Source organism: Dama dama, chromosome 10, assembly GCF_033118175.1.
Source record: "Dama dama isolate Ldn47 chromosome 10, ASM3311817v1, whole genome shotgun sequence".
NCBI lineage: Eukaryota > Metazoa > Chordata > Mammalia > Artiodactyla > Cervidae > Dama > Dama dama.
The window spans coordinates 36828085-36842822 of NC_083690.1; the positions used below are offsets into that span (position 1 = coordinate 36828085).

At 45.1% G+C, this 14738-nt stretch overlaps 1 protein-coding gene across 1 annotated transcript; it reads right to left on the bottom strand.

Annotated features, from left to right (window-relative positions):
* Positions 1-55: 55 nt before the first annotated feature.
* On the bottom strand, positions 56-3849 carry LAMTOR4 (late endosomal/lysosomal adaptor, MAPK and MTOR activator 4). Its single transcript, XM_061153582.1, has 4 exons — positions 3729-3849; positions 3172-3252; positions 723-840; positions 56-379 (listed from the first exon to the last, which is right to left on the bottom strand). The coding sequence occupies exons 1-4, from the start codon at positions 3729-3731 to the stop codon at positions 282-284; spliced, it is 300 nt and encodes a 99-aa protein (XP_061009565.1). The 5' UTR covers positions 3732-3849; the 3' UTR covers positions 56-281.
* Positions 3850-14738: the final 10889 nt, after the last annotated feature.

The following is a 14738-nucleotide window of genomic DNA, read 5'->3' on the forward strand; positions in this document are numbered from 1 at the left end:
ACACATGGGTATGACCCTCCTCCCCCAATACACACAACACATCCCTGGGCCCAGGAACATCACACTCATGTTTATTAGGGAGGGTGAGAAGAAGGGAGGTCCTCTCACCTTCACTCTCCTTAACAGAGTACAGAGTTCCCGAGCCTCTGCCCTTCCAGGTCGGGGTGGGGAAGCGGGTGAGCAGACAACTTTAGTTCTAGTGGCACCAAGAGAGAGGCCGCGGAGGTTCCCATCTTTCTCGTCACAGAGGCTCCTCCTCTGCCCCTCGCCCTTGGGCAGGCTCACACGTCAATGGGCTCCCGGCCTCGGTTCTGCCTCTTCACCACAAACACCCTCTGTCCCGAGACTGTCACCAGCAGCGTGTGTTCTCCAAAGACCACTGGAGGGGAGACACACCTTCCCCCGCCCCGGGAGAGGGAAGGGAGCAGAGAGTTAGTGGGTTGTGGGGGCCTCCCTAGGGGTCGCACACAAACTGGCTAGGATCCAAAGCCAAAGGAATTCAACAGTTCAAAGCTCAAACATTAGAAGATGGAAGGTCTCCATTAAATCCCCTCCTTTCTCTTACTCTTCTCATAGTTCTGATACGGGGTAAATACCAAGGGGAAGACATGGATTCCAGAGGAGATGGTGGGAAGTTGGTAGAGGACAGGTGTCTTTCCCCTAGAAGAGTGGCCTTGGGGAGCAGCACCGCCCCCTCCCCCCGACCAGAGGCCGAGGCTCACCCGACAGACGCTTGAAGGGTACGCTCATGCCTTGATGCAGCCGGAAACCGCAGGCCGTGCTGACGAGCTCAGATATGGTGCTGGCGGCTTGCTCATCATTCTCCAGATCCCCAGATGACTGCACACAGAGGGAGGGCGGCAGGAATCAGGGAACAGAACTGGGAGGCAATTCCAAGAACACTTTGGTGCTAGCATATGTAACCTCTCTGTCTCCACTTTCCAACACCCCTACATACCCCTGGCTACTGCTAAGTCACTTCAGTCGTATCCGACTCTGCGACCCCACAGACGGCAGCTCACCAGGCTCACCCATCCCTGGGATTCTCCAGGCAAGAATACTGGAGTGGGTTGCCATTTCCTTCTCCAGTGCATGAAAGTGAAAAATGAAAGTTAAGTCGCTCAGTCATGTCTGACTCTCAGCAACCCCATGGACTGCAGCCTACCAGGCTCCTCCGTCCGTGGGATTTTCCAGGCAAGAGTACTGAAGTGGGGTGCCATTACCTTCTCCGTACATCACCCCTAGTTTTGGAAAAACCTAAACCCTCCTATGACATTGTTGCCCCTCTTGATGCCATCTCGTTTGTCATCCTTAAAATACTGGGCTTCCCCGAGGAAGCAGGAACTCTCATCCATTTCTTCACTGACCCTGTTTTCCCAATCCCTGAATCTTGGTTTCTCTCCCTGTCTCCCTCTCTCACTTATTTGAAAAAAACCACATTCTCACATATCAGTGCCCAACCACCACAGCTAGAGTCCCAGGCTCCATCTTTTCCCGTTTCCCATTTGTCACCCTGTCTGTAGAACCTGACACATAAACATCCCTTTTGTCTCTGAACCCCTTCGGACTACTTGGCCCTTGAGTAATGACGTCACAGCGGCCTGGGCTTCCTCTTTTCTGATAATGAGCTCAACTTCTTACCTCCTCCATATAGCCCTCCTGCTGGATTCTATACCTCAGTTTCCTCATCTGTAAATTGGGGACATCAGTACCTATCTTACGTGCTTGTGAGTGTCACAAGAGTACTGGCAAGATGCTCAGACTAGCTCCTGGCATTATCTAACTGCTACTCAGTTCAGTTCAGTCATTCAGTTGTGTCTGACTCTTTGCAACCCCATGGACTGCAGCATGCCAGGCCTCCCTGTCCATCACCAACTCCTAGAGTTTACCCTATTCTATATCAAACTCAAGTGTTTAAAGCTGGACTATCAAAATCCCCGTTACCTCTCCCCCTCCCCAATCAACTTCCTTTCTTAGGTCCCTGCTGGTCTAGGCTTGCATACAAAGTTGTACAGGATGGAAAAGTATTCCCTTTATCACTGAGCTCTAGTCATTACAAGGGCTTCCCAGGTGGCTCGGATGGTAAAGAATCTGCCTGTAATGCAGGAGGCCACGGTTCGATCCCTGGGTTGGGAAGATCCCCTGGAGAAGGGAATGGCAACCCACTCCAGTATTCTTGCCTGGAGAATCCCATGGACAGAGGAGCCTGGCGGGCTACAGTCCATGGGGTTGCACAGAGTCGGACACGACTGAGTGACTAACATTAGGTCATTACTAAGACAATTCTTCCTTTAAAAACCCCTTCTCTCCTTGCTCCTCCTCGTTGCAACCAGAGGTTTCATACCTAGATTTCGGCAACAGCATCCCTGCTTTTGAATCCCGCCCCTTCTGGCTTACCTTTACACCTAACAGAACAATGCCACTCAATCACTTCATCAGCTTGTTTCTGTTCAAAAACCCTTCAAACCTATTACCCCCAAGATTAATCCAAATGTGTTAGCCCAGCCGTCAAAGTCCTTCAATTGGACCTTTCCCTACCATATCCTCCTCTTCCCCCAAATGTTTCCAAATCTTTTCAACATAACCCCATCACCAATTCAGACAGGCTGGTGTTACACTCCTGCAAACATGTCCACCTCCCAACCCTGAATATTCTTTCTTTTCTGCCATCTATCCATCTTTTAAGCCCAGATGAATTCTTAACTCATCCAAGGAAGGTTCCTTGCCAAAACACAAGTTATAGTATGAAGGGCTGAATCCTTCACTTTCTGGACTCCTTCAGCTGCGTTAACCACATGCACTACTTTGAACTTTTAGTCTTAAGCCTTGTCTCTCTAGCCAGATTGAAAACTTCTAGAGCTGACACTGTATTGTACTACAGAACAAAATACCAAGCCTCTTCAATAAATACCAAATAGACATACTCAAGAGTAACGGGTATTGTCAGTTATAACTAGCCTGACTTTGGTAAAGTCAGTAAACCTCTTTACCTCAGGACAGTTACAAGACTAAGAGTCCAGAGATTGGTTAATTGATTTAATTCCTACATGCCAGGCGTGATACCAGGTAAAGATCAAGAACAGAGACAAATCGGGCCAAACAGGGCAACATTAGAAGGCATCCTAGGGTCATGTGTACTTGAAGCACGCCCCTCCCGTTTCCAGAACGCACCGCCAGCACCGCGCCTTCACTCAGCACCAGGTAGCCAAGCTGGTCGGGAATTCGCTCCAGCCCCTGGGTCAGTGCCGAAGTCTAGTGGGTAAAGATGCAATTAGTGAGGAGTAGGCCGAAAGGATGGCCCTTGGGAAACCCGAGTCTCTCTCTTGACAGTGCCCCCTGCCCCCGCTCCAAGCCTCTTTACCCAGCCAGGGCCCTTCCAGACCCTCTTCCCTCTACACAGCCTTCAGCACTGATCCTCCTGAGCCTCCGTCAGTCCTCTCCTCCGCCCCGGGCTCCACTAGCTTTCCACACGTCCCCTCCGCTACCCTCGGGCCCCCTCCCCAAACCCACCTGTGGCCTCCGCCTCCCCCTCAGACCAGCCCCCAGCCTCTACACACCCTCCCAGCGACTTCTCCTTGGCCTTCTACGTCGCCACCCCTCCCTTCTCCATTCCCTCCCAGCCCCGGGGAGAATAGGAGGTGAGGCCGGAGGGCAACCAAAGAGATTGGGGGACAGGGGCAAGGTACCCCCGGCGCCGCGCGTAACTCTGCGCATGCGTTCTCACTCACCATCGCAGCTCTAGGTGCTGGGGGCGCTTGAAGCCGACCTAGCTTCCGGCCCCAGACCGCGATCACGTGCTTCCACCCGGCGGTCTCCTCCTCCGGCCCTGCCCTGCCCGACTTTAGTCCCGCCCCCAGGATGCCGATTGGAGAGTGACTACGTCATCAGACTTACTCTGCCAGTGCGGAGCGCCGCTTCCGAGACGCTCGTGCATTGGCCGCACATCCTCTTGAACATTCCTCTCCCCTCCCCTGAGCCCCAGAGCGCGAAGGTGGGGGGCGTGTCGGCGGAGGGCGGGTCTGGGGCCGGGACCGGAGGGAGGAGGCCGAGCTGAGAAGTTTGCGCCTGCGCACACGGGGACGGGGGTGGGGGCGGATTCCAACAATGCTAGGCGGCTTGCAGGTGGAACCGTGACAGAGCCGAAAGACGTAGATCAAGAGCTCTTCAGATGCTACTCTTGTGCCTACTTAAGGCAGCTCTCTGACAGGAATTTGTTCCAAAGCGATTTTTCGTCCCGGGTTTCTGTAAGAAATTATGTGATAGAGCATTATCCCTCCTTAGCCAAGGCATCTGTAATACTGAATATTCTCTGCCAAGAATAATTAGAAAATGACCTTGGGGTAATTTTTTTAATATATGAGTGACATATAGAAATTTTCTGTTTTAATTTAAGTAGTTTTTAGACCTGCTGCAATATTAATGTGAGGCAAAATGATGATAAACTAATAAAAAAGCTTGATGAGGATTTGGAGACATTGGAACCCTCATACATTGCAGGTAGGGATGTAAAATTGTGCAGTTGCTGTGGGAAACAGGTTGGTGGTTCCTCTGAAAGTTAAATATAGAGTTACTATATTTATAAATGAAAGTTAAATAGGACCTAAAAATTCCACTCCTAAATACATACCTAAGAGAACTGAAAACTGTATGTTTACACAAAAACTTGTACACAGATGTTTATGGCAGCATCACTCATAATCGCCCCCAAATAGAAAGCAACCCAAATATTCATAAACTGAAGACCAGATAAAGCAATGTGGCATATCCATACAATGGAGTATTATCCAGTTGTAAAAAGGAATGAGGTATTGATCTATGCTATCACATGGATAAACCTTGAAAACATCATGCTAAGTGAAGGAACTCAGACCCGCCAGGCCACATATCATCTGGGTGTATCTGTGAGATGTCTACACTAGGCAAATTCATAGAGACAGAAAGCAGATTAGCTGTTTGCTGGGGGCTGAGCAGAAGGGGAAATGGGGAGTGACTGCTAATGGCTGTGCTGGATGATGAAAATGTCCTGGAATTACAGAGTTATGATGGTTTCACAGCCTTGTGGATGTAATGAAAACCACTGAATTGTACAGTTTTAAAGGGTGAATTTTACAGTATGTGAATCATATCAATAAAGTAAAACTAAGTGCTGTTGCTTGAAGAGAAAACCAGTTAGAGAAGATGGATGCCTTTTTAAAAATCAGGTATGATTATAATATGAAATTTAAATTGGAGGGGGATGTAGAGAGAGAAAGTTCTGTGGAGATGCTTGATCTGCAAAACCTTCCGTGGCCTTGTGGTTATTTTTTTTTTTTTAAGCACACACTCATTCCAAGCATTTTCATCTATACACTGGCCAAACCCTCATTAACCGTCCTTGTAATAATATCCCCAGATACTATACAGATGAGGAAGTGGAAACTCGAGAGAGATTGAGTCTTGCTCACGGCACACAGCTGGCAAGTGACAGAGCCAGATTCCAGTCTAAGTCCGCTGTTGCTGAAGCTGATGCTTTTTCCATTGCTCCACTGGCCAACTTTTTTTTTTGAAGTTACACTTGATTTTACCTCAGAAATTCCCGGTTCTCATTGTTCTTGACAGAGAGGAACCTTTCACAGGACAATGCTCATCAGCCATCGCTAGAATTGTTCCATTTTCACAAACAACTTGAATCATACTACTTATGAAGGGAGCAAAGTCTTTCATTCAACCAGTGTTTATTGAGCGCCTTCTGTGTACCACACACTGTTCTTGAAACTGGAGATGTAGCAGTGAATACAAATAAGACATATTTTTATTGTTTTCAAGGCGCTGTGGGGCAGAGGGTGAGCTAGATAAAAAATTAATAAATAAGAAAGTAAGTATATTGAGCAGTGAGAAATGCTATGCAGAGTTCTGCATAAAGCAGAGGTCCATTTACAGGACTTAGAGAATTCTGTAAAACAGACCTTATTAAAATAATTTCTATCTTTCCTTAGCCTCCCCACAGCTTAGTCACTTTTCCTTAGTTGCCTCTTTTTCTTCTGCCTGCTATAAAAAGCACATAGATTTGTCCATTTCATTGGGCCTTCATTTCCTTGTGAGGGCTCCCATGTCATATAAAACTTGTAGTAAGTAAATTTGTACTCTTTTCTCCTGCTAATCTGTCTTCTGTCAAGTTAATTCTTAGGCCCAGCTGAAAACCCTAAGAGGGTAGAGGTAAAAACAAAAATGCCTCCCCTACACTGTGAAGGTGCATCTAAGGTAGGAAAAGTATTCAATTTTGAATAAAGCACATTATCTTCCATGATGTGGATGGCCTTCATCCAGTCGACTGAAGGTCTTAAGAGAAAAGACTGAGGTTTCTGGAGAAGAAGGAATTCTCATCAAGAATTTAATTACATAGAAACGCTCCTGAGTTCCAGCCTGTTGCCCAGCAGATTTCAGACTCCAAACTGCAACATCAGCCCTTTCCTGAATTTCCAGTCTGCTGGCCTAGCCTACAGATTCAAGACTTACCAGTCTCCACATATTGTGAGCTAATTCCTCAAAATAAATATGTACTCTCCCACCCTCCCCATCCCCTTATTCTCCGGAGAACCCTGACTAACACAGTGATTATGTTATGGCTGGTTCCTGTGGGTTTGGCATCTTTGCTGCCTCCCTTTGCATTTTTTTTCTTTTTGATTCTGATTTCTGGGGGTTGTTGTTTGCTTTGAAACTAGACCTCCTTGCCTGTCACACACAACCTCCTTTTCTCTTATTTTCCTAGAACAAATTATTACCCTATCAAACAGCCATCAACAGACTTCCCAGCTCCAACTCTGCCTTTCTTGGTTCTCTTCACCCTGATGACACCAGTTCAACCAGCACTTTTCAAGGACTGCGGGGTAAGCATCATGTGCTTTGGGAATAAAATGGTGAAAACACACAGCCCTGACTTGTGAGTGCTCAACTTGTAAGTGAACAAGGCAGGCGCGGAGTCACGTGAAGTGTAGTAAGAGTAACACTTGAGAGATGAGCCCCTTCAATCCCCTGGGACAAGCCGTGTGCACTGGGGAGGGTTGAGTTAAGGGTGTATAAAAGAATGCGTGGTTTCCAGTCGGGAGGCTCTGCTAGGCTGAGGGGTGGAGGTGGGGGGGTGGTGTTGGGATCTTTTGGCAACGGACTCAGACAGGAAGAAGCAGGCCAGCTCTGCCGCTGAGATGGATGAAAACATGTTATTTTACACCTCGGGATTTGTTCCCTCCTTTTCAAAAGAAGGAAGGGCAAAGAGCAGAGTCAGAGATCCAGAGGCCATAATAAAAAAAGTCTCCAAAAACCAGAAGGAAGTCCTGGGAGAAAAGCTGGGACAATATAGGAAAAAATAATTTAATTTGCAAGTTAGCATAGATTCTGGGGATCTAGAGGTGAATGCTTAAATGGAAAGTGTTCAATTCTCCAAGCCCTAACTAAAGAAATGGCCTTATTTAAAATCAAGAAAATGGTGCCCCAAATTATACACACCTTTGTAAGTCTTGGAAACATATTTATCCTTAGAAATTAGTAAATTACAATTTGGCATATAGGAAAAAAGTTTTGTAGGTAGCAGTGTGCTAGTTATTGAGGTAGACACTGGAATTTCAAAGGTGGACCAAGTCTTCTTCTTCAAGGAACTCAGTGTCAAGAAGCTCAGTGAGCACTCACAGGATATTCTTTTTTTATATGTATTTACATTTTTGAAAAATTAAATTGTGGATATTACAAATGCTATGTGTCATTCCTTTGGGCTTTGCCAGTGCCACCCTGGTGTAAGTGGAGAACCAGTGCTCATGGCCTTGTTGCCTCCAGATGAAGGTGCAAGTTCAGGTCCACACTCTGCCCTACTGACATCAGGTGGGGGAGTGCAGTGCCAACCAGTGTTTCTTCACTCCATTTTTTCCTGCTGTTTTGTTGCCATGTGGGAACAGACACTCAGATCCCTCCTGGAGTCAATTTTATTTTGATTAGCATGTATGTTACTTTGCATTCTTTACACCCTACAAAGAACCCATTAGCTAGCTTGCAAATGGAAATATTCTTTAAGAATACTCAGTGGATGGAATACATAGCAGAAGGGATATCACTTTAGAGCGAATTAGTAAGGTGAAGAATTATTCCAGAACTCACTACTGTTCTTTAGAACTCTCTTTACTGTGTTACAGTTAATAATTCTTTACATTAACTTTCCCTGTTCAAATTAACATGTGATTTATTTTTCTCCTGATTGAACATAAATGGAAACACTAGTAATTACTAATAAATCACGTTTTGACATTTCTATTTTTCTCAGTAATAAAAATAGCCCTGGAATTTCAGTGGCTGTTTGACACAAGTAAAGTTTATTTTCAACTCACCTGAAGTCCCGCCAGTGTCCAGGAGCAGGCTTTTACACTGCTGTCCTCCAAGCTGCCACATGGGAACCCAGGTCCCTTTCATCCTACAACTCCACTGTCCCCTTGGGCCTCCCCAGAAGTCACTACTGGGTCCTCTGCACTCAGCGCACTGATGAGCTGAGAGAGACAGAGACAGAGAACGAAGGATTGCATGAGATGTTTTAAAGCCAGGCATGAAAATGGTGTGCATCTTCACTGCCCAAGTTCCAATGACCACAACCTACTCGTGGTCCAAACAGGGAATTTGGGAAGCATTGTCTTCAGGAAAAGAAGATGCAACTAGCTAGCTCCTCCTTCCCATCTTTCTAATGTATTTACATTAATTTTGTGTTGTTATTGTTCAGTTGCTAAGTTGTATCTGACTCTGCAACCTGCATGGACTGCAGCATGCCAGGCTCCTCTGACCTCTATTATCTCCCAGAGTTTGCAAATTCAGATTCATGTCCATTGAGTCAGTGATGGTATCTAACCATCCCAGCCTCTTAGACTTAGTAATCTATGTTTATATTTTATAATTATATAAATATTTTCCTCTTCGTAGTCAAAACAAATACTATCGTTTGGTTTCTTGTGTTTCCTTGGCGCTCTCTCTCTTTTCCTCTCTCCCTTCCTTCGTTTCTTTCTTTCTACTTTTCATGAGTAAATAGCGCCTGTGGTGTCCAGGCATTCTTCTAGGTTCTAGGAACATAGCAGTGACCACCACCAACAACAAAAGATTCCTGCTTTGTGGTGCATACATTCCAGTGAAAAGATTCAGAAACAGGTAACAAAATAAATTTACATAAGATTCTGAAGAATGAAAATTTTTCTGCCAGAAAAAGTAATGTGAAAGTGCAAGATGGTGAGGAGGAGGAAGATAGTCAGAGTAGATGGTCAGGAAAGATGCATCTGAGGCAGTTTCATCTGGTCTTGGCCCAGAGATAAGAGGGCTTTCCTGGTGGCTCAGAAGGTAAAGAATCCACCTGCAATGCAGGAGACCTGGGTTCGATCCCTGGGTTGAGAAGATTCCCTGGAGGAGGGCATGGCAACCCACTCCAATGTTCTTGCCTGGAGAATCCCCAGAGGATTCTCCTCTGAACAGAGGAGCCTGGCGAGCTACAGTCTGTGGGGTCGCAAAGAGTCGGACACGACTGGTGACTAAGCGCACACACACATACAGATAAGAAGCAGCCAGCTCTGTGATGATCTCGGTGATCATCTCTGGCTCATGCAACCCTCTGCCTCTTTCGCAACCGCACCTGTGCTTCAGAACACGCTTGGAGAAAAAGTTCTCTCTGAACTTTCTCACTGACTGTTCTCACTTTAGAGTCTGACCACATACTTCAAGGGGCCCTACTGCTGCACAGTAATCACAGTGGTTCTCAGAAAGTGATCCCCAGGCCGGCAGCATCAGCGTCACCTGCAGCTTGTTAGATATACAGTTTCTCAGGCCCTGCCCCAGACCTACAGAACCAGGACTCCTGGAATCGGGACCGCCAGAATCAGGAGGAGCTCAGGCTTCCCAGGTGACTCGTGGTAAAAGAATCCTGTCAATGCAGGAGATGCAGGTTCCATTCCTGGGTCTGGAATATCCCCTGGAGGAGGAGATGGCAACCCACTCTAAGTATCCGGTGAGCTACAGCCCAGGGGGTCGCAAAGAGTCGGACATGACTGATCGACTGAGCACGCACACATGGGGAGCTCAGTCTGTTTCAAGAAGTCCTCCAGGTGATTCTGACGTGCACGAAGTTTGAGCCACCACCCTAGTGCCCCTGTATTTCTCCTCTCTCCTGAAACCTTCTGCATTCCCACACTCAGCTGATGACCTAACCTACTTTCTTGAACAAAATGAAGCAATAACTTTTCACACTCCCAGCTACTACTTCATCTCTACACCTTATCCCCCCATGCCTACTCAAGAACATCACTCAGCCAATTTCTCCCTCTTCCTCCTAAATCATCTTTCCTCTTAACAGCCTTCTTTTCATCACATTCCCATCAGCATATAAACATGTTACTCTTTACTTGCATGTGCTTAAGTATTGGAGACAGGGATCAAGACCATCCCCATGGAAAAGAAATGCAAAAAGGCAAAATGGTTGTCTGAGGAGGCCTTACAAATAGCTGTGAAAAGAAGAGAAGCAAAAAGCAAAGGAGAAAAGTAAAGATATTCCCATTTGAATGCAGAGTTCCAAAGAATAGCCAGGAGAAATAAGAAAGCCTTCCTCAGTGATCAATGCAAAGAAATAGAGGAAAACAACAGAATGGGAAAGACTAGAGATCTCTTCAAGAAAATTAGAGCTATCAAGGGAACATTTCAGGCAAAGATGGGTTCGATAAAGGACAGAAATGGTATGGACCTAACAGGAGCAGAAGATGTTAAGGAGAGGTAGCAAGAATACACAGAAGAACTGTACAAAAAAGATCTTCACGAGCCAGATAATCACAATTGTGCGATCACTCACCTAGAGCCAGACATCGTGGAATGTGAAGTCAAGTGGGCCTTACAAAGCATCACTACGAACAAAGCTAGTGGATGTGATGGAATTCCAGTTGAGCTATTTCAAATCCTGAAAGATGATGCTGTGAAAGTGCTGCACTCAATATGCCAGCAAATTTGGAAAACTCAGCAGTGGCCACAGGACTGGAAAAGGTCAGTTTTCATTCCAATCCCTAAGAAAGGCAATCCCAAAGAATGCTCAAACTACCGCACAATTGCACTCATCTCACACGCTAGTACAGTAATGCTCAAAATTCTCCAAGCCAGGCTTCAGCAATACGTCAACCGAGAACTTCCAGATGTTCAAGCTGGTTTTAGAAAAGGCAGAGGAACCAGAGATCAAATTGCCAATATCCGCTGGATCATCAAAAAAGCAAGAGAGTTCCAGAAAAAATCTATTTCTGCTTTATTGACTACACCAAAGCCTTCGACTATGTGGATCACAATAAACTGTGGAAAATTCTGAAAGAGATGGGAATACCAGACCACCTGACCCACCTCTTGAGAAACCTGTATGCAGGTCAGGAAGCAACAGTTAGAACTGGACATGGAACAACAGACTGGTTCCAAATAGGAAAAGGAGTACATCAAGGCTGTATATTGTCACCCTGCTTATTTAATTTATATGCAGAGTACATCATGAGAAACGCTGGGCTGGAGGAAGCACAAGCTGGAATCAAGATTGTTGGGAGAAATATCAATAACCTCAGATATGCAGATGACACCACCCTTATGGCAGAAAGTGAAGAGGAACTGAAAAGCCTCTTGATGAAAGTGAAAGAGGAGAGTGAAAAAGTTGGCTTAAAGCTTCACATTCAGAAAACTAAGATCATGGCATCTGGTCCCATCACCTCATGGGAAATAGATGGGGAGACAATAGAAACAGTGTCAGACTTTATTTTGGGGGGCTCCAAAATCACTGCAGATGGTGACTGCAGCCATGAAATTAAAAGACACTTACTCCTTGGAAGAAAAGTTATGACCAACCTAGACAGCATATTAAAAAGCAGAGACATTATTTTGCCAACAAAGGTCCGTCTGGTCAAGACTGTGGTTTTTCCAGTGGTCATGTATGAATGTGAGAGTTGGACTATAAAGAAAGCTGAGCGCCGAAAAATTGATGCTCTTGAACTGTGGTGTTGGAGAAGACTCTTGAGAAGTCCAAGACTCTCCTTGGACTGCAAGGAGATCCAACCAGTCCATCCTAAAGGAGATCAGTCCTGGGTGTTCATTGGAAGGACTGATGCTGAAGCTGAAACTCCAATACTTTGGCCACCTGATGCAAAGAGCTGACTCATTGGAAAAGACCCTGATGCTGGGAGGGATTGGGGGCAGGAGGAGAAGGGGACGACAGAGGATGAGATGGCTGGATGGCATCACCAACTCGATGGACATGAGTTTGAGTAAACTCCGGGAGTGGTGATGGACAGGGAGGCCTGGCGTGCTGCGATTCATGGGGCCGCAAAGAGTTGGACACGACTGAGCGACTGAACTGACTGAAGTATTTTTGAGTGAATTTCAGACATCATGATGTTCCACCCCCAAATATTTCAGTATAAACCTTTAAAAATCAGGATAACCAAAAGTAGATTCTACATAACCAAAACTAGATTCTTTTCATCTAGTATCCAGTTCATAATTGAGTTTCTTCAGTTGTCCTTCAAGAGTTTATGCAATTGTTTTTTCAAAGCCAAATCCATTCTGGGATCTGGCTGTTTTGTCCCTTGATTTTTAAATTTTATTTTTATTTATTTATTATGTGACTGTGCTGTAAGCTTCCAGCACATGGGAACTTAGTTCCCACCAGGGATTCAACTCATGTCCTCTGCATTGGAAGGTGGATTCTTAACCACTGGACTGCCAGGGAGGTCCCTAGTTTGTGCTTTTTAATGAATTGGTTTATTTGTTATTTCAGTTCTGTTCAGTTGCTCAGTCATGTCCAACTCTTTGTGACCCCATGGACTGCAGCACGCCAGGCCTCCCTGTCCATCATCAACTCCCAGAGTTTACTCAAACTCATGTCCATTGAGTTGGTGATGCCATCCAGCCATCTCATTCTCTGTCGTCCCCTTCTCCTCCTGCCCCCAATGTCTCCCAGCATCAGGGTCTTTTCCAATGAGTCAGCTCTTTGCATCAGGTGGCCAAAGTATTGGAGTTTCAGCTTCAGCATCAGTCCTTCCAATGAACACCCAGGACTGATCTCCTTTAGGATGGACTGGTTGGATCTCCTTGCAGTCCAAGGGACTCTCAAGAGTCTTCTCCAACACCACGGTTCAAGAGCATCAATTCTTTGGTGCTCAGCTTTCTTTATAGTCCAACTCTCACATCCATACATGACTACTGGAAAAACCATAGCATTGACTAGACAGACCTTTGTTGGCAAAGTAATGTCTCTGCTTTTTAATATGCTGTCTAGGTTGGTCATAACTTTCCTTCCAAGGAGTAAGCGTCTTTTAATTTCATGGCTGCAGTCACCATCTGCAGTGATTTTGGAGCCCCCAAAAGTAAAGTCTGCCACTGTTTCCACTGTTTCTCCATCTATTTGCCATGAAGTAATGGGACCAGATACCATGATCTTTGTTTTCTGAATGTTGAGCTTTAAGCCAACTTTTTCACTCTCCTCTTTCACTTTCATCAAGAGGCTCTTTAGTTCTTCACTTTCTGCCATAAGGGTGGTATCATCTGCATATCTGAGGTTATTGATATTTCTCCCAATTCCTCTTGATTCCTCCTCTCTCTCTTGATTCCAGATTGTGCTTCCTCCAGCACAGCGTTCCCCATGATGTACCCTGCATATAAGTTAAATAAGCAGGGTGACAATATACAGCCTTGATGTACTCCTTTTCCTATTTGGAACCAGTCTGTTGTTCCATGTCCAGTTCTAACTGTTGCTTCCTGACCTGCATACAGGTTTCTCAAGAGGCAGGTCAGGTGGTCTGGTATTCCCATCTCTTTCAGAATTTTCCACAGTTTATTGTGATACACACAGTCAAAGGTTTGGCATAGTCAATAAAGCAGAAATAGATCTCAGATGTCAAATTTATGTGCATTGAGCTGTTTGCAATATTCCCTTTTTGATGTCTGCAGAGCCTGTAGCCATAGCCTCTGTTTCATTCCTGGCATTGGTTATTTTTGTCTTTATTTTTTCATTTGATTGTCCTGTATTTTCAATCAAATGTGATTAGGTATGGATTTTTCAAAATTTTATGTTTTGGCTTTGTTGAGATATTTGAGACAGTAGATCCATGCCCCTCATTGTGTCTTTATTTCTGGGAAATTCTCAACCATTATCTCTTCAAATTTTTTTTTTCTCACTGTTCCAAGCTGAATTAGATTCTATTTGTTTATTTTTGCTTTTATTTCCCTTACTTTAGGAGATGGATCCAATAAAACCTTGTGATTTATGTCAAAGAGTGTTTGTCTAAGTTTTTATGAATGAAGAGACAACCTACTGAATGGGGGAAAATATTTACAAATTATACGACCAATAATAAATTAATATTCAACATATCTAAACTGATCATACAACTCAACACCAAACAAACAACCCGACTAAAAAATGGGCAGAACTGAATAGACAGTTTCCAAAGAGGAACTGCAGATGGCTAACAGGCATATGAAAAGATCCTCAACATTGCTAATCATCAGGGAAATGAAAATAAAAACCACAATGAGATATCATCTCACACCTGTCAGAATGACTATCATCAAAAAGAACACAAATAACATGTTGGCAAGGATGTAGAGAAAAGGGAACCCTCATACACTGTTGGGATGTAAACTGGTGCAGCCACTGTGGAAAACAGTATGGAGGTCTCTCAAAAACTAAAAATAGAACTACTTCATGACCCAGCAATTCTACTCCTGGG